This window comes from Streptopelia decaocto, assembly GCF_964273445.1.
Source record: "Streptopelia decaocto genome assembly, chromosome: 2".
NCBI classification, from domain to species: Eukaryota; Metazoa; Chordata; class Aves; order Columbiformes; family Columbidae; genus Streptopelia; species Streptopelia decaocto.
This window is the reverse complement of record NC_138655.1, coordinates 118,950,376-118,969,471: the sequence shown is the minus strand read 5'-3', so window position 1 is coordinate 118,969,471 and position 19,096 is coordinate 118,950,376. Positions and strand designations below refer to the sequence as shown.

General features: G+C 42.7%; 1 protein-coding gene across 3 annotated transcripts in view; it reads left to right on the top strand.

Annotated features, from left to right (window-relative positions):
- The window catches only part of NOD1 (nucleotide binding oligomerization domain containing 1), a 31,365-nt gene extending 12,721 nt beyond the window's left edge, over window positions 1-18,644 (top strand). For 2 of the 3 annotated variants that reach the window (XM_082046964.1, XM_082046965.1), the window contains exons 4-12: window positions 154-1,957; window positions 4,025-4,108; window positions 5,137-5,220; window positions 6,760-6,843; window positions 9,051-9,134; window positions 11,202-11,285; window positions 11,879-11,962; window positions 14,020-14,103; window positions 16,943-18,644. In XM_082046964.1, the coding sequence (XP_081903090.1) occupies window positions 154-1,957; window positions 4,025-4,108; window positions 5,137-5,220; window positions 6,760-6,843; window positions 9,051-9,134; window positions 11,202-11,285; window positions 11,879-11,962; window positions 14,020-14,103; window positions 16,943-17,015 (2,465 nt within the window). In that variant the 3' untranslated portion in view covers window positions 17,016-18,644. Of the gene's footprint in view, window positions 1-153; window positions 1,958-4,024; window positions 4,109-5,136; window positions 5,221-6,759; window positions 6,844-9,050; window positions 9,135-11,201; window positions 11,286-11,878; window positions 11,963-14,019; window positions 14,104-16,942 lie in introns of those variants that run through there. The other variant, XR_014183480.1, reaches the window with a different exon arrangement.
- Window positions 18,645-19,096: the final 452 nt, after the last annotated feature.

Sequence of the window (19,096 nt, the reverse complement as noted above, 5' to 3'; positions counted from 1 at the left end):
GCACAAATCGATAGAAGTGATCTGCCAAAGAACCAATTTTAGATAATATATTATTTAATTTATTACCCCCTCTCAGTTCCCAAAGAGGTAGGTCATCGTATGCATAGGTTTTTTAGTAATAGTCTTTTTAATAATAGTTCGCTGTCTTTTTAGTTAGCAGGTATTGCCAGAAACTCAGATATGAATTGGGACGGGACTCCAAGTTTGTTACGTCGTATGCTCAGAGGGAAGAGATGCTGCTTGAAGAAATCTACTCTGACAGTATTATGGAGCTGGTCAGTTTTACCAATGACAGCCTAGGCAAAGTGTGTCAATTAGAAACCCTTTTTGATGATGCAGTTGGAGTAATCAATGAAGATGGAGAGACTATTTATGTCTTTGGTGATGCAGGAATTGGAAAATCCATCTTGCTGCAAAAGATACAAAGCCTTTGGGCCAAAAAGGAATTGGACATAGGGGCCAAATTTTTCTTCCGTTTCCGATGTAGGATGTTTAGTTGTTTTAAGGAAGATGAAGTCATATGTTTGAAAGACCTACTCTTCAAATATAATTGCTACCCAGACCAGGACCCCACAGAGGTGTTCCATTACATCTTACAATTCCCTCACACAGTTCTTTTCACATTTGATGGCTTCGATGAGATCTATTCCAACTTTGATCTCAGTAGTGTTCCTGAGATGTGTTCACCACATGAAGCCATCCACCCCCTGGTGCTGCTGGTAAGCCTTCTCAGAGGAAAGCTGCTTAAGGGATCCAAGAAAATTCTTACGGCGAGGACAGGAACTGAGATCCAAAGAAACATCATTAGAAAGAAAGTGTTGCTCCGTGGTTTCTCCAGCAATAACCTGAAGCAGTACACTACCATGTTTTTCAAAGATATGGGGCAACAAACCCTGGTGTTGAACCAGTTGGAAGCTAACCCCTTTCTCTGCAGTTTGTGTTCGGTGCCTTTATTTTGTTGGATTATCTTTAAATGCTATGAACACTTCCATTCCATGTTTGACAGCCATGAGCTTCCAGCCTGTTCTGTTACATTGACAGATGTATTTTTGCTCATGATTGAAGTCCATCTGAACCGATCTCTGAAAACAAGTTTGCTGAAGAACAACACCAGGAGCCAAGCAGAGATGTTCAAATCAAGAAAGGAAACTCTTCTAGCTTTGGGTAAAATGGCACATAAAGGAATGGAGAACTCTTCCTTTGTCTTTGAGCAGGAGGAGGTCTCATCAGCAAGCATCTCTGAAGAAGATTTGCAATTGGGCTTTCTCAGGACAGTTAAAGGTTACAGTGGTTGTGACAATCAGTCCACTTACGAGTTCTTGCACTTAACCCTTCAGTCTTTTTTCACAGCTTTGTTTCTGGTGATGGAGGAAAAAGTGGGTGCTAAGGAATTACTTCATTTTTTCAATGAATGTTCTTCCACTGAGACTGCCCAGCCTACTTGCCTTCCCATTCCTTGGTTGAAGAAACAAATAGCAGGGAAGGATCCTTTCCGAAATAATGAACACTTTCATTTTACCAACCTGTTTCTTTGTGGCCTGCTTTCTAGATCAAAGCAGAAGCTCTTCAGACATTTAGTTTTGCCTACAGTCATTAAGAGGAAGAGAAGGACTCTCATCACATACCTCGGGGAGAGCATGAAATCCCACCTGAAAGGCCTCACTCGATCCAGGCTTCAAAACTACAACCAGCTCCAGGTCCAGCCTAACTTTGTTTGGATGCTGAGGTGCCTTTACGAGACTCAGAATGAGAAAGTGGGGAAGCTGGCTGCCAAACGTATGCACGCCAACTACATCAAGCTCACATACTGCAATGCCAGCTCTGCTGACTGCAGTGCGATCTCCTTTGTCATGCATCACTTTCAAAAGCGCCTGGCTCTGGATTTGGACAACAACAACATCAATGACTATGGAGTAAAAGAGCTGCTACCTTGTTTCAGCAAGCTTGCAGTGATCAGGTAGGAGTTCAAGCAAGCAGGTCCTTGCTTATCCTTGGTCTGTTCCACATACTGCTGGGCTGGAGAAATTGATCTTGAAAGTGGAGAAAGATGAGGATTCTTACTGCTGCTAGAAATTAGTTTCAGATCTTCTGAAATCTTTGTTCTGCCAGTCACAGGAGCAGGGACAAGCTGTGAATTTGGAAACCCAAGTGTAAAGGGTGATAAGAAGTCCTTAGAAGGACTTCTCCTGGCTCCTTAGAAGCCAGGACTGTTCAAACCTGTAGGTTTAGTTAACTCAGTCTCAAAATCTCAGAAGAGGATTTTTATGGGAGAAAGCGCTTAAGGGAAAAGAAAGGAAACAGAAGTGCTTCCTCCATTATCTGAAGATTGCCTGAACCTATCTCTGCCCTTGGTCATACAGGGTAAGAGAGGATCTACTATTCAAAATAGCCCTTGATCAAAAGCTCTGAATTTCTTGCTTTTATATCCTGCCAAGATGTCTTACTTCCACAAAACAAAAGCGAACATGTAGTACTCCATGAAAGGATATAGTTGAAGTCTTTAGATGTGGTGTTTCCCCGAGGTGATGTGGAGGGAGGACGTGGCTTGGTGTGATCAGGGAGAACTAACTCCATCTCTCACATCACAGGCCATGTTGTTCTACCTCCAGCCCTTTGAGGTTGTGCCATGTAGCTGTATCTTATTTGTCCAAACACTTAGGTACAGAAAAACAAGAACTTCAGTTATCTTTTTTTAAAGCTGCTTCAGCCTCATGAGATTTTTGGGTTTTTTTAATAAATGGATTTATTCCTCCTGGTTGTCTGTGCGCTGCCTTGTTTTCCTCTCGGACTAAATCAAAGCAAGTGATGCTTGTTTTTTCCAGTTAGTTGCAAATCAACTGACCTTCCAAGAGAAAGCAATAAGTAAACTCTGGGGGGCAATGCATAAGTATGTAAGACAAACCAAAGAGGAAAGGGTCAGACTTTCACTCCTTATCCCTGTCATATGATTGTGCCATACAGAGCGTGATCTTAACACCATCCCCAGCACCAAACCAGTCTGTTAGGTTGCCTTTTTTTTTTTTCCTTTGTGGCTTTTCTGATGCTAGGAGTTCGATTTCTAATAACCAATTTCTGCAGGTCAGGAGATGTTGTTTCTAACAGCTTAACCATCCCTTTCAAAGAAGACGACTGTTCTCATCTGTAGAAATTGGGTCTGATTTCTCCTCTCTGCTAGTTCATTGCAAAGTGGCCAAGTTACTAATTAGCAAGAGTCAGGGAGGCTGTTGATGATAATGGACTCTTAGCAATTAATCTTCAGCTTCAGAGCTTGTGTAGAAACTAAAGCTGGTCAAAATGTTTTCACAGGGACAGCTTTACCCAGAAAATGTGATTTATCAGAACTGGAATGCTTCACTGAGAACCTGTCTGTTTAGGCAAGGTGAAAAAGCTTGAGAAATTTAAAAAAACCAAACTAAAAACCACCCACCAAAACAACGGTTAAAAGAAGTATTTTTATTCTGTGAATGACTGATGTTGATTTGGTTTGTTTCTAGTTGGGACAATAAAATTAGAAACCTCTAGCGCACTCATGGGACTGCAGTTCTATTTCCTGGCAAGGGCTTTTCACAACCTTTATTCAGTGGAGCCTGAATGTGTTGTGGCTTTCAAGATGCCTGGCTTTCCCTAGGTACTCAGAGAGCAGGTTGCAAGAAGAGTTGTTTGGAAAGCTTGCTTTTGCTAGGGCGTCAAGCAGAATTTCTTTCTGCATTCACAGTAAGTACAGGAGGAGGATGAGGTGTTTGTCTCTGATTTCTGACTGACTACATTTTATTGTTTTCGGTTCTGTGGACAGCTTCTATAGCATTACCGTGGAGATTTGGGGCTTTTTCTTTTCCATGGTTTTTGAAGTGAGCTGTATGAAACTGACCTTACATTTCCCTTAATGGCTTTTAATATGTGGCTTAAGGACCTGTTAAAATATCAGAGGAAACTGCACACAACTCCAGTCATTCATTAACTCGTGGGTGATGAACACTTGTAATCTGTATTGATTCAAGCTTTCTTTTATTTGCCTTCATTCCAGGCTTAGTGTAAATCAAGTCACAGATCACGGAGTAAGGATCTTGTATGAAGAACTCTCCAAGTACCAAACTGTGACTTACTTGGGGTATGTACCACTATATATTGATACTAGAACATAAAACTGCTGTGCTGACAGTACTGACACAGCAAAGGTGAGGTAGAAACCACACTTACCTCCTCATTTATTGAACATAAGCAAAGCAGCATTTCATGTCAGAAATCATTCAGCTGCTGTCCTGTAACAGGTCACTGGGAAAAGGACCAGAAATTCCATTGCACCACCTCACAGGGTGGCCTCCACTGACATCACGCTCTCCTGTGACGCAGTGCTGACCGCTGTCAGGTTACTGAACTGTGTGGGCATGCTAATTTTATACCTAAAGCCTTCTGCGAGTTGTGGAATAGGGAGAGAGACTGCGAGCAAGAGATTGTGCACTTTATAGCTAGAGCTTCCTGCTTTCTCTGCTGTAAAATGGTTTATTTCAACTGTGCATAGCACATATGGCTTTGTGGAGACTAGTACCAGAAACATATAGTTTCAAGCGTCATCTTTGTGGTACCAATTTCTTTAAGACCTTAATTGCCTCTTAATCAAGTTGAAGCTGGAAGGCACGTTCGCTCTCACTTCCAGCTCTTGGTTAAGTAGCTACACAAAAATGACTTTTTGAGAAGTGAACATGAATACCAAGAATCATCTCCTTCCTCCAGTGCCCTAATGTAAATACATCTGCTCAGGTATCTGATCTTCAGTAATATTTGCAACAGGATTATATAACTTTTAAAAGACCAAAAATACATTCTTCTGGTGTTTTCTGACTTCTCTTCTGGCAATATTATTTCTGTACTAACACAGGAATAAAGGGAAGCTTTGTTTGCTTGGAGAGACCATTTATTAAAAAAATGTATATATAATTTTTTTTGTCTCCTTGAATTTTATGTCTAGCCATTCATAATATGAATTGTATATCAAAATAGAAATACAGAAGCTATGAATATGTACAAAGCCATACAAAAAAAGATAGATGCTATGCACGCTTTATAAAATATTCAGGCTGTAAATATTAAAGTAACAGCAGAAATAACCTATTTTTACCAATGTGATTTTTCTTTAAGCTTATACAACAACCAAATCACTGATGTTGGAGCCAAGTATGTTGCAAAACTAATTGAAGAGTGTTCAAGCCTTGAATATGTTAAGTATGTTGGATTTTTTTTTTCTTCCCTACAGTATCCTTATTAAGGTAAAGCAACTTGAAATAGGAGGGAGAGTGCAAAAAAAAAGGACAAAAACTATGTTTCATATAAAATATAGCTTAGTTTGCAGTTGTTTATTCTTTTTTTTCTAGCAGTGAATGGCAGCAGGTGAAACTCTTGAATCCATAGTCTTTACTGGAATATAGTAGTAAGCAAAAGGAGAGCATAAGACCTGTTCTTTACCTAAATCCAGTCTGAGCACCTGAGTGAGGCTTAAGTGGTACCTGAACCTTGCTGTCTCTTGCAATAGGTGAATTCACATAGATTTAGTACCAAGCTTCTTCATATCTTGTCTTTTACAAGCCACTGGAGTCATGCTGTGCTGGTGTCATAGTTCTGCAATTCCCCAGATTCAGTCAGTGTTCCCTTTAATTCTGGAACTTCCCCGGACAAGAGTGTCTGGCCATGCACAACACTGGTTTTACATAAAGGTAGATCATTAACCAATGGTTTAATTGTGACCATAGTAGAAAATAGAGGTAACTACAGCTATGTCAGCTGCTGATTTTAATTTAGCAACCAGCAGCCAGGGGTTCTTGGGTTCTTGTTCTACCACTAACTTCCCCTGAAACCCCACACTAGCCACATCCTTCCCACTTAAAATATTTACAGAATTTTGAAACCCAGGAGCACTCTGGTTCTTTCACTGCTTTGACACCAGACTTTGCTTATTTAATCTGACTTTCACAAAAAAGCCTGTTGGAAGATAGTTACTTTCAGGCTGCATAGTAACCCCAGAGATTATTTTGAGATAGAGTGCATATTCATGTGTCTGAAGTCAATCAAACAAGCCAGCTTTACTTTATGTAAATGTAGTGGGTTGAGGGGTTTTGGTTTTTGTTTGTTCTTTACATCAACTTATGCAATAGAGACTTAACTCTTCCTTGAACTCCAGCCGTTTGGTATCCCCACTTAGGCCAAAAAAACAAAAGGTCTTCTGTAGAGTGCCAGCCAAGGGCACTCGCTGCTGCACTGGCCTGTGCCACCACCCATAGCCTGTGCTCAGGACAGAAAGACCTGAAATTATTACAATCTGTGCTTATCAGCTGCAGTCTCCTCTGGAGCCACATAACCAAGAAATATTCTGTTCCCTGTGGCTTTGTGAAACAAGCTGCATGTAATTAATGTATTCTGTAGCAACTGCTGACTGAACTGGATTAAAAACTAGGCAGGGGTCCTTGTCTTGGGGATCAGTTCCTAAAGCTCATTTCTGACATACCGAGCACCAAACCCAAGACTCTACAGTAATACTTATGATTTGAGGGCCTGACATGCAAAATATGTAAAAGACAACAAAAATTATGTCTTTTGGTCAAAGGTAATGTGCCTGCAGTATTTTTTTACTCTAGGTTAATCTTTGATAAGTGTAGCTACCCTCCAGAGTTAATTAGCTTTAAATACTTGTATCCCTTTCAGAGCTTGTGTTCTAATAGCTGTACTGTTGTAAGTGACCTACCTCATCAATTCATGTATTTTGTGCAGAATAGGAGCAAACAAAATAACGAGCGAAGGAGGGAAATGCCTTGCCCAGGCCATCCAGAAGAGCAAGACAATGTTTGAAATTGGGTAAGTTCAGTGCTAAGGAGCAGAGCTCAGGGCTTGGTCTTGTCAAGGCATCTGTAAATCCCTTAGGATTCCTTCTTTCAGTCTTACCTTCTTTCCTTCTGCCATTCCTCCTCATGGCAGCATTAGAACAATCTGATGCAGGAGCATAGCCGCATTTTTGACTCGGAGTGAAAAGGAGGGCTGCTTTATTCTTCTCCAGTTCACACAATGTTTGTTTGGGGTTTGTTGTTTCTGGTTTTGGTTTGGTTTTTTTCCCTGTTCTGAGAGAACCTTGAAGGACAGGCAAATTAATGAGGACAGTATGTAAAGACAGCCACTTTCCTTATGGCAACACAGCTGCTCTAGAGATATTTGGTCATTTTTAAAAGTCTGGGTGGTTTTATGACTGTTGGCAGTGTACCCAGTTATTGAGTGTCATTGTTATAATTGTCAAACGTTCTGCATAAAGTCCTGATAAAGTTGCAGCCTGGGAGAATAAGAAGGAATTCCCATCATCCTTCCCTCTAGTCTGTCCCAAACTGGAGAGTCTGCTATTATTGGAGAGAGGTCTGAATGTACTGTAAACTTTAATTCTTGTCCTCTTTCTCAGGAGTAATGCTAAATTTGAGAGGTTCATATTACTTTTCTTTTTTTCCTTCCCCCTAGCAAATTCCAGATTCTCTTTCCACTCTACAGAAGAACATTTTTCTCGGAATCTAATACTCAAATACATAGAATTAAAACCTCTGTTTGGCCATTCGGTAACCCTGAAATATGAAAATTGGATTTGAACAATTAGATTTTTGGCCTTTAATGTTGTTGTTCTACAACATTGCACAAGTACAGGCAACAGCTTGAACACTTCCATTGTCATATTGCTGGGCCTGCTGTGCTGTACTTGCTGTAATTTCAGTGAAGTACTCCTATTTTCTCCTCTGGAGGAAATAATCACTCCAAATGGATTTAGGATAGCTTGGGCAGAAATGTTTGAACAGATATATTCAGCATTTACATAACAAACTGCACTGGGACTGAAGGACAAGGAAATTTTAGGGAACTTACTGGAAGTGCATGTGTTTAGATACCACAAAGCTCAATTGATTTTAAAAGAGCTGCCAACTAATTACCCATCAAGCTGAGTGTGGCTCTGAGTCATCAAGCCATGATCCCTGTAAAAAAAACAAAAACACCTTATACCTCAACAGAGGCGCTTTCAGGCCTTATAATATAGGGTGAATTTTCAAAGTGGTTGGACTGCATAGAAAAGATTTGACCAGATACTGCTATTAAATGTTGATAAATCTCTGCAGCTTTACCATATTACCTTCTCCTAACCCTTTCTGTTACCAAGGGTTGTTTCACCATTGGAAAAATTAATGCTATTCCTTACGAATGTGTGGAAGAACCCAGGGTCCTACTGTCCCTGTGAGATTTTGCTCTTTCTCTTGGCAGCTGGAGAGGGAGGAGATACCACTTGGGTGTAACACTGAAGGAATCGTAACTCTTTTGCCAGACGATTCTGAAGGAGAAGGGGAGCTCGTAGGGCAGTTCACTTCAGAACTCACCCATTTGGGTGCATGGCCCGGTGCAGTTGTGCATATGAGGAGTGTTGCCCAAAACATGTACTTTGCACTGTGTAAAGGCCAGTCTGTGCCCAGGAGAACTCTGGCCGGAGTATGAGGAGGAAATGCTGAGCAGGAAAATGATCAGGTTTAGGACTTTGTGTGTTCATTTCTCGTGGCAGCCCACTGTACTCACAAGACTCCCTTACCCCATAAGGGTACAGGGCCACAGAGGGTTTGCTCAGCCCCCCATCCCTGGAGACATTCAAGGCCAGGCTGGATGGGGCTCTGAACAACCTGATCTAGTTGAAGATGTCCCTGCTCATGGCAGGGGGATTGGACTACATGACCTTTGAAGTTCCCTTGCAGCCCAAACTATTCTATGATTCTATGAAGGTGATCCCAGAAGCACCCCTGCTGCAGCAGGCTGTCTCCTAGAGCTTCTTCTGTGCTGTGGCCTTAGGGTACTGGTGAGTCAGCGGAAGCTGATGGGGTGGTGTGCAGGGAGTGGAACACGCCTGGCTCAGCAGGGAGGGTACCTGCCAGTTTTCTCGCAAGCCTGAAAAACTTGAGTGGGATGGGAGGGAAGAGAAAAAGGGAAAATGCAATGCCAAGGGGCAGGACGGCAGCACACCTGATTATCTCCTGGTTTCTTCTCTTCACCAGGATGTGGGGTAATCACATTGGAGATGAAGGAGCAAAGGCGTTTGCACAGGCCCTGAGGAACCACCCCACGTTAACAAATGTGAGGTAAAACACCAGCGGAGCTGGGCAGCTCAGTGTACTGCTGGGTTTCCCCTCATGCTTCGAAGCGATGACTTTTCCGACCAAGCGTTAGTTTGGAACCACCATCTGGTATTGCAGTCTTCATATCTAACAGGCTCCTGATGTGAGGAAGAGGCCAGATTGAAACAAAAAGCCCTGTGCAGCCATTGTGCAAGTTAAAAATATTGCAGGGCTGGCATCCTTTCCTCTGTCTGCACCTCCTCCTCCCCTCATGCTGCACAGTTGCTGGCATTTGTGAAAGCACATGGTCAGTGGGTGCCATTTTGATCTGGGAGCGTTAGCAGAAGGACACACCAGCTGTCACAGAATTGGGCTCCGAGTGAGGTCAATGTTAAAACAGTTTCTGTTGCAAAGGTACAGCAGCTTTTACCAAAGTAATTTTTAGGTGAGAAACTGTTTGGGTAGGGACTGGGACATTCTTAATTTCAGGCTCTTCGTGTACCCCAGTGGAGCTACACCACTTCAGTGCTAATGAGATGTAGTTCTCACTGAAGTTCAGTGATTCATCTCAAACTGGCCTTCTGGAAGCCCTGGCATGGGTGAAGCTGCTAACACAGCACAGGGAGAAGCCAGCAATATAAAATAGCCTATCCCCTGCCACACTTTTAAATGCTGGCTAGGGATTTAAAGATGCTTACTGTGGTGACTGCTGCTGTTCTGGTGTCCCTCCACACAGCTGGAACACTGGGTTCATGGTGATCCTTTCGATTTGTCTCCCATTTCCACGGGCCTCCAGAGTGAGGGAGCAGACAAGGCTCCTGGGTTTCCCCACAAGGTGGCACATGGCACTAGCTTCTTTAGAAATACAGTGCTTGGAGTTTGGGGATCTCTGGGGAGCTTATTGCTGCCACTTCAGATCCAGGGATTTCAGAGCTGTTGCCTTGTCCTCCTTTCTGGAAGCGGATAGCCAGGCTTAAAAATTTAAAAGCTGAACAGGTGCAGTGACCTAGATATATTTAAACTTAAAAGCTATCTGAAATAGCCGTCTTCCTGTAATTGCAGAACCCATCCAGATGCATCAGACTTGAAAGAAAACATTTCAAACCGGGATTCTCGGATGGGAACAGATATGCGGATGAATGTGCTTGCAAAAATAAGGAGTTACTGTGCTGGCTAGGGCTGGGTTTTGCTGGCATCTGTGCAGGGTGAATCTTCTGCTCTGCAGTGTACTTGCACTTGAGTTCATTTTTATCTTCCACTGGTTAATCTTGCTTCATTATTTGAATTCACAGCACCAGCAGTAGCTCTATATGAAGACTGAGGGAAGACAGTCCCTACTACATTAGTTTACTTCAGCATATTTGCCGTTTTCAGGGTCCATCTCGTGATGGACCGAGAATATCTAGTTTCAGCTGAAGCTAGGAGGGACTCGTGCTAATGCATATTTGTGTCATTACCCTACATGATCCCCCTTTCTACCTTTTTTTGAGACCAGGCTCCAGCCTGGGTTTTGAGGGGAGAAGATGCTTTTTGAACTCCGAAAGCCTGGAGCATAACTTGAACTGGATGATTTTGCCAATGTCTATTCAAAGAATGAAGGGCAGACTAAGAAATGTTTGTGGTTTGTAATGGAACACATGCATTTGGAAGCTCATCTCTCCATAGACAACAGAAGGTGTTGTGTTTGGATGAAGGATGAAGGACTTAAAGGACAAAGTGCCCAGTTTGTACAGGGACTTGGGATGACAAATGCTTGTAAAAACCTGTGTACTGCTAAGCACACCACTTTGTCCTTGTTAAAAGCCTTGACTTTAAAAATCACAGGGTGCAACGTTGCTGTCAGTCCCAATAGTACAACTCACTGACAGCAAATCTTGTGGCCTGTGTGACAGACCTGCACTCAGACTGCAGCCTGTGAACTGTTCTCACTTGTAAAAGTTGTAGGAGCTTGCTGGTTTGTGAAGTATGTGAGCCTTTGAAATGCCCAGAATGCTGAACCGTAGAACTGGGAAACAGATCATCCAGGATATTGGCAGTGATTGGTCAAGTGATTCTGGCTGTTTCTTACACGTTTGTGTCTTTACTTTGCAGTCTGGCATTCAATGGCATCACGACAGAGGGAGGCAAGAGTATTGCTGAAGCTATGCAACACAACAACTCCGTGAGAATATTCTGGTAATTGGCACTGTGGTCTACTTCTCCTTTCTCCAGAGAAAGCCACAACCTAATTTTGTTTCCTCCAATCCCATCACTTCCTACTCTCCCCTCCTCCTTCTCTCCCTCCCCTCATCTCCTATGCTTTCACTACCAGCGAGCTATAAGCTATATCCGAGTAATGGATCAGGAGCACGTGTCCTTCAGGACACATTCCAGTGTCCCAGTGTCATGCTTTGCTCTGTTCCCTCCATTGTGCTTTCCCCATCTTCTCTCACTTCCATCATCTAGAGTCAAGTTCTTTGTCCCCAGTTTTTGCACCTTTTCAGTGTTGTCTCTACCTCTCTTTTTCCATTATACTTCATCCACCTTTTAGACACTAAAAAAGTATCATTAGAACATTGCTCTGAGAAATAAAGATCTGATACTCTTGTCTCTTTTACCTCCAGGGCTTCTCTTCAGTATCTCTTTGTGTCCAGCCTTTAGAAATTGCTCAGGGCAGGAACAGCACATCCCCCTTTGGCTGTCTAAAGCTAAGTCACAGACAAGCTGGAAAAACAGGAGGCTGAAAAACAATCACAACATCCTAAGTGAACATTTTCTCTCTCACTTAGGTTGACTAAAAATGAGCTGGATGATGAGGCAGCAATGAGTTTTGCAGAGATGCTGAAGGTCAACAAGAAACTGGTGCATTTATGGTGAGTTACATTCCACAGAGGCACAGGCTCTTTGGCAGTCTCTGCATTAAAGCTTCACCTTCCAAGTCTATGTAGGTCACAGTAAGATTTCTGTGCGTAGTCTGGATGCAGCTGACTGGTTGTAGACAGTTATAATGGAAAGTTAATAAAGCTGCTGTCTAGCGTTTCGAACCTGCTTTCATACAGGGAGAAGCTGAAGCTGTTTGTGTGTCCTGGTAACTTCTGAACTACTGATTGCTCCTTAGGGGAACAGTACTGGCTTCAAACATGAAAGTTTAAAAAAAAATACAAGCAGACAGCTAGAATAGAATAACCTTACTATGATTCTTACTATCTGTCATCACACTATGAAAGTAGCAAGCTCAACTCTTACTCTTCAACCAAGAACCTACATGACAGATGCTTAAATACATGTCCCCTTTGCCTAATGTTTTCTTGTAGGACTAGTGCTTTCACTCATGTAAGACACTCATCTATAAGACATAAATCCCCAGGAAACCAGGGATTATTTCTAGCTATCACAAAGAGACTTGTTAAACCTCCAAGAGAACACAACATTGCCTGTTGTAACCCAGAGGTTCACAAGAATTTGTTAGTGGATGGAGTCAGGCAGATGTGGGCTGTGAAACAAATAGCCACCCATTAATTCCAAGTGACCAAGAGAACATAATCAATGGAGTCCCTTTACAAAGACTTTGCTAACCAGACTCCAGCATCCCCTGCTGTATTCATCCTAGTTCCCTCCCCTTAGGAAGCAAGCTGGTTGTCAGAGGTGCCAAGTACTTGTAGCTGCTTTTGAAAGCAAGTAGAAGGTCTGGTGCCCATCACCCTGAAAATAAAAAGAGAGGAGGAGGGCTTGATTTCTTTTTGCACAGTTGCAGATATACTTCACTGAGCAGTTTGGTTTGAATTCATGCTAAAAATTTCCCCAACGAACACAGGCACAGTAATCTAGATGCATGTCTTTACCATGGCTCAGTGTTGTCCAAGGGATTCTGCCAGCAGACATATTTATATCATACTTTGTTGGTTATACCAGTGGATACCTTCAGAAAGTAGTGACCTATACAGGTAGTTGAGGCAAAATTAAAATCTCTTTCCAGTAGCTGAAAGCATCTACTGGTTCCCTTTGCATTTTGATTCATTTACCAAGTGTGGAAAGTCCTTTGATGGGAATGCCTCCTTCATTCCTTTCTTTCTTCCCTCCCTAAGAGAGCCTTCAATTCATTCAGATTTTCAGCCTCATCCTGAATCCTGTGGGATTCACGCCACCAGTCACATGGAACGGTGCAGCTATGGTAGGCTGAAAGGTAAATATTGAGTTAGGCTAGGCTGATGAGTGTTTTTAAACTCATGCAGATGAGGGGGCTTTGCTCATTTTTAGCTAGGGGGATGGTTTACAGTGGTTAGTAAATTACCTGCTGCTTCATCAGTTGTGCTACTTGAGGATCTGTCTATCATTTTTTTCCCTCAGCTCAGATGAGACAGACTTTATAGCTGCTAAGGTGGCTTCCCTGGGACTTGCACCTGCTCAGACCAGAGTAAAATTCAATGCCTTGTTTTTCAAAGATCTTGCTGGTCTGATAGTCAAGACAGGAGGATTTGGCAACCTCTAGATCATAACTGCTAAAACACTGGGTCTACACAGGGTCTGTACTCAGAATTTTCTGTACGTCACTTAAAAATGTCTCACAGTGTTCTTAACAAGAAAACAGCTAAGAGGTTAGTCTGTCTCAGAATCCAGATATCTCAATCCCATACCAGTAGTAAATGGCTCTTAGGAGAAATGTGTCAGCTATGTAATTAAGCTCAGTATCTCCAGAATGCAGCCACATGCAAGATTTAAAGGAAAAGACTAATACTCTGGGCTCTGTTTCTTAAAGTGTACATGTGGCATTTGACCAGAACTGTGTACCATCCTCACAGACAGAAATCACAACCATCCTGTGGCAAACAGACGGCTTTGCTCTTTGATAGCAAGCTTGACAGCAAGGTTGTGCGTGTGCTTATATAAATTACTTTGTGTGTTAGTTTGACGTGAAGTACTTTCTTTTTAGGCTTATCCAGAATCGAATTACAGCCGAAGGGGTGAAGTACCTCAGTGAAGCTCTCAAGGAGAACACAGCTATTAAAGAAGTCTGGTAAAGATCTGTTCCTCAAAGGCTCACTTTGTAAACTTTATTTCCCTTTAAAACACTTCTGGCATTACTACTTTCCAGCCTAAAAAATTCAGAGCAAGTTTATGTGAGGCAGGGGTTGTAGTTCCAGCTGCGGGTTTCAAATAGGTAAAAACTCCCTGTTATTGAAACACTTCCCTGTGTGTTATGAATGTCAAGCAGTTTTGCTAGTTCACGTCTGTATCACTGATTTGCAGAACGTGTGTGTTTGTTTGCAGAATTGGGCCCTAAATTTATAGACCAAGTTTCACTTGTCCTGATCTTTGAATTTCTGAACATGTTCATGCTTTTCAGGAGCTAAATCCCAACAAGCATGAGATGGTTACATTTAATTAGCATTACTAATTTGGTTCATAGTATTTGTGCTTAGATTTTCTTTGGGCAGTGCTCCAAACACACTGAAAGTGCTAAGCTGCAAAAAGATTAACTTTCTGTTAAGAGCTGCTTGTTTTAGATCAGGTAGGCAACACATAGTCGCACGTGTGCATTGTAAGGCACAAAGCCAAGTACCACATTCCTTCCCTCACCTCAAGGAGCTCAGGAGTCAATAGGACTGTGCTGTTTTTACCACCACTGCTTTATTATCACAGTATCACAGTATGTTTGGGATTGGAAGGGACCTCAAAAGATCATCTAGTCCAGTCCCCCTGCTGGAGCAGGAATGCCTAGGTGAGGTCACACAGGAACATGTCCAGGCAGGTTTTGAATGTTTCCAGAGAAGGAGACTCCAAAACCTCCCTGGGCAGCCTGTTCCAGTGCTCTGTCACCCTCACTGAGAAGAAGTTTTTTCTCAAATTTAAGTGGAACCTCTTGTGTTCCAGCTTGATCCCATTACGCCTTGTCCTATCATTGTTTGCCACCGAGAAGAGCCTGGCTCCATCCTCATAGCACTCACCCTTTATATATTTATCAACATTAATAAGGTCACCCCTCAGTCTCCTCTTCTCCAAACTAAAGAGACCCAGCTCCCTCAGCCTTTCTTCATAAAGGAGGTGATCCACTCCCTTAATCATCTTCGTTGCCCTATGCTGGACCCTCTCCGGCAGTTCCCTGTCCTTCTTGAACTGAGGGGCCCAGAACTGGACACAATATTCCAGATGGGGTCTCACCAGGGTGGAGTAGAGGGGAAGAAGGACCTCTCTTGATCTACTAACCACCCCCCTTGTAATACACCCCAGGATGCCATTGGCCTTCCTGGCCACAAGGGCACAGTGCTGGCTCATGGTCATCCTGTTGTCCACCAGGACCCCCAGGTCCCTTTCCCCTACACTGCTCTCTAATATGTAATTTCCCAACCTATACTGGAACCTGGGGTTGTTCCTGCCCAGATGCAGGACTCTACACTTTCCCTTATTAAATTTCATTAGGTTATTCCCCGCCCAACTCTCCAGCCTGTCCAGGTCCCGCTGGATGGCAGCACAGCCTTCTGGCATGTCAGCCACTCCTCCCAGCTTAATGTCATCAGCAAACCTGCTGATAGTGCACTCTATTCCCTCGTCTAAATCGTTAATGAATATATTGAATAATATTGGCCCCAGCATTGACCCCTGAGGCACTCCCCTAGATACTGGCCTCCAACTAGACTCCGCACCATTGACTACCACTCTCTGGCTTCTCTCCCTAAGCCAGTTTGCAACCCACCTCACTACTCTATTGTCTAGACCACACCTCCTCAACTTAGCTGTGAGGATGCTGTGGGAGACTGTGTCAAAGGCTTTACTGAAGTCAAGGTAGACCACATCCACCGCTCTGCCATCATCCATCCACCTTGTTACATTCTCATAAAAGGCTATGAGGTTGGTCAAGCATGACCTACCCTTGGTAAAGCCAAGCTGACTGTCCCTAATAACCCTCTTATCCTTGATATGCCTTGAGATGGCACCAAGGATAAGCTGTTCCATTACTTTCCCAGGGACAGAGGTGAGGCTGACCGGTCTATAATTACCCAGGTCCTCCTTCTTGCCCTTTTTGAAGACTGGAGTGACATTATTGAACATGAAATTTATTTTTAAATATATATGTATTTGTTTTAGCGAGAGGACACTGAATTCTTGCTTAGAAAGACGATGACTCACTACCTGACTGGTGGGTTCTCTGGAGATATGGAAGTGATGCTTTTTTTCAAAGGGCACTGTCAGCTTTCTTGTGCTGAAGAGGCATCAATTCCCATTTGAATCACTCTGGATCTTCAGACCGAAATCTCTTTCAATTCTTGCCTGAAGTTAGAGGGGTGTTAATTAACCTGAATAATTTCAAAAGCCTAAATGGTTTAATAGATTTCAGCAATTCTGAAATCTGCACCTTCTAGGCTGCTCATTTTCAGGGGTGTAAATATCAACGTAGATTATGTAGCCAGACTTGAAAATGTTACTGTAAGTCATTTCACATGAAAAATACCTGAGTACTTAACAGAGTTTATTTCCCATGTTGTCATGGAAGACACAAAATGCTCCGAAGGCTTTAAATTTCTTTAAACTAACCCACTGCATGGTAAGAACCTTTGTCAGCTCTGTGCTGCTTGCTGAAATGCAAACAGCTGGGTATCCAACACTGATTTCAGCTCAGTGAAGTTTAGGTGATAGCTCAGTTGTTTTTTTCTGTTGTTTGTTTGTTTCTGGTTTTTGCCTTATTCCTCACCTGTGCTGTGGCCTGTCTGGGCCTGGTTCCCAACGGTGGCCCTTTGAGAAGCACATGGCTCACATGGCATTGCAAAGCTGTGGTTCTGCTCCAAAACCTTGGGAAAACAGAGGATGAGCAACAGTCTCTACCTTACTTTCACATCCTTTTTATTTTTCCCCTCCAGTTTGAATGGGAACCTGATAAGCCAAGAAGAGGCCAAAGCTTTTGAAAACGACAAACGCATCGTTTGCTTCTAATGAGGACTTTCCCATTTTGTCAAGTGTCATGTTACAAAGGTCACTCCTACGCTTGGACTGCAGAGTTTATAAAGGTGCAATTCTGCAGTGCTCATGGCAGGAGAGAGAAACGTGATTAGCTGCCTTTTTATGAACATGCCGTACTCCCTTAGCGCCACCCCTTCCCCTGCCTGTTTTTCGTCATCCTTTTGGTGAGTGGGAAGTTGCCTGGGTAAATAATTAATGCTTGTTTGGGGCTTTGAAGATGAAATGCAAAGTGTTAACAGACCAAATCTGCTGGCAGGTGTATGCATTTTGATAACTGAGTTTAGATTTATTCTGTACACTGATGTAAATAATCTCTAACTTATTTATATACATAAATATATACACACACACATATATATGCAAGAAAGGGCGCAAGACGCACAAACTCCACAAGCTCGCAGTATTATCTGCTCATAAATTAAAATGAACACGCATAGCTTTATTTGGAGCAGAATCCATCTCTAATCGTTGCATGCTACCAGTGTTTTCAACATTAATACCTTTCTTCTGTCTAGAAATTAAGCCCTTATTTCTCTGCTGTCTCCAGGCAGTGGTGTAGATGCTGGGGCTTTTTTGTTGTTGTGTTTTTTTGAGAAATGGATACATCAGGCTCGGATTACTTTCAATAATCTTTTTTTCTGTGTTGAAGCCAATACATTTTCTTTCGTACAACCAGAAGTCCTTACTGCCATCACAGTAAAAGCATAAAACTGGCAGTAAAACACTTCTGCTGAAAATTTCCCGAGGGCTGGAGAGAAACTGCTACCTCCTGTTTCCACGGTGTTTGTTCTGGGGAGGGGGCCTGGAGATAAATGTGAAATATTAATTAGCAGGCTGTTCAGTGCCTTGGCTCTTGGCCGAGACGCCGTGCCGGTGGCAATACAGCAGTAGTGAGTTGCCCAGCTTCAGTGCGGAGAAAGGATGATTGAAAATCAATTGTGACAAGTAGAAATCCCTTCTCCCAGCAACATGTAGGCACAGAGAAGGACTGAGATTTGCTTGGAAAGCTTTTATTCTGCACTTGAATTAGTGGAAGGAGCAAGGCAAAGGGCAGGTAGCAATGATAAAAACCAGCAAGAAAACATTATCTTCCTCCCCCCCCCCCCCACCCCAAATTAGCATTTAAGGAGTGTAACTTCAGATGTACTTAAAGAAAAGTTTGCAAAGGAATTGTGTATTTATATTTTTGTGTGTGTGTAAATTAGACATGCTGTATAAAGGTAAACTCAAATTCTACCCCACAGTGTGTACAAGGAACCTAAAATGGAAAAGCACGATCCCTTTTCCTTCTTCTGTGTTACCACCCCTGCAAAACTTGGAGATATGATTCTCCAGTCGCTGCCTGACCCACAAAACCTTGGTAGGCTGGAAGAAAAGTCTCCAGTTAAAATGCCAAACCAATGAGCCCTCACCTTCCCATCTCCCAAATCTGCCTCATAAAGCAAAATATGAAAGAAGGTTTGCTTTGTAGGTTGGAGTTTCTCCATTTCTGGGTGATAGCTGATGTTTCACAAGCCCCAATTCTGTCTGTTCCCTTCAGCTCCCCAACACATTTTCAAAGTCACAGCTTTTCACAAAACCCATAGTTTGTTTCTTTTTTTTTTTTTTTTAAAAAAAAAAAGAATAAGAACTTAGTGCTCATTATTTTTGAGTGGCTTTGCCTCCCTGTCCATGATATTAGCACTGATTTTTCACAGGGAGACAGATGAGGCTTTTGGCCTGTACCAGGGGAAAGTCAGCTAACGTGAATTGATCTCTGCACCTGAGCCATTTGTTTACAGAGGCAAAAGGGAACACAGTTACTGAAGAGCTGGAGTTCAACAGTGAAAACATCTGCCAAAGCCAGTCATTTAAAGGCTTCTCAGTGACTTTAACAAGTCGGACAACCGTGCACTATCAAAATGTTATTCCTGTTTGGCCACCCTGCCCTCATGGCAGGGAGGAAACACTGGTGCAGAAAGGCCTTCACCAGAGGTGGCATTTGCCTGTGTTGAAAGGCAGAGTGCTCTCAGTTTGCTCTAATAATTGAATTACTTGCTAATTTACCTGGTAGA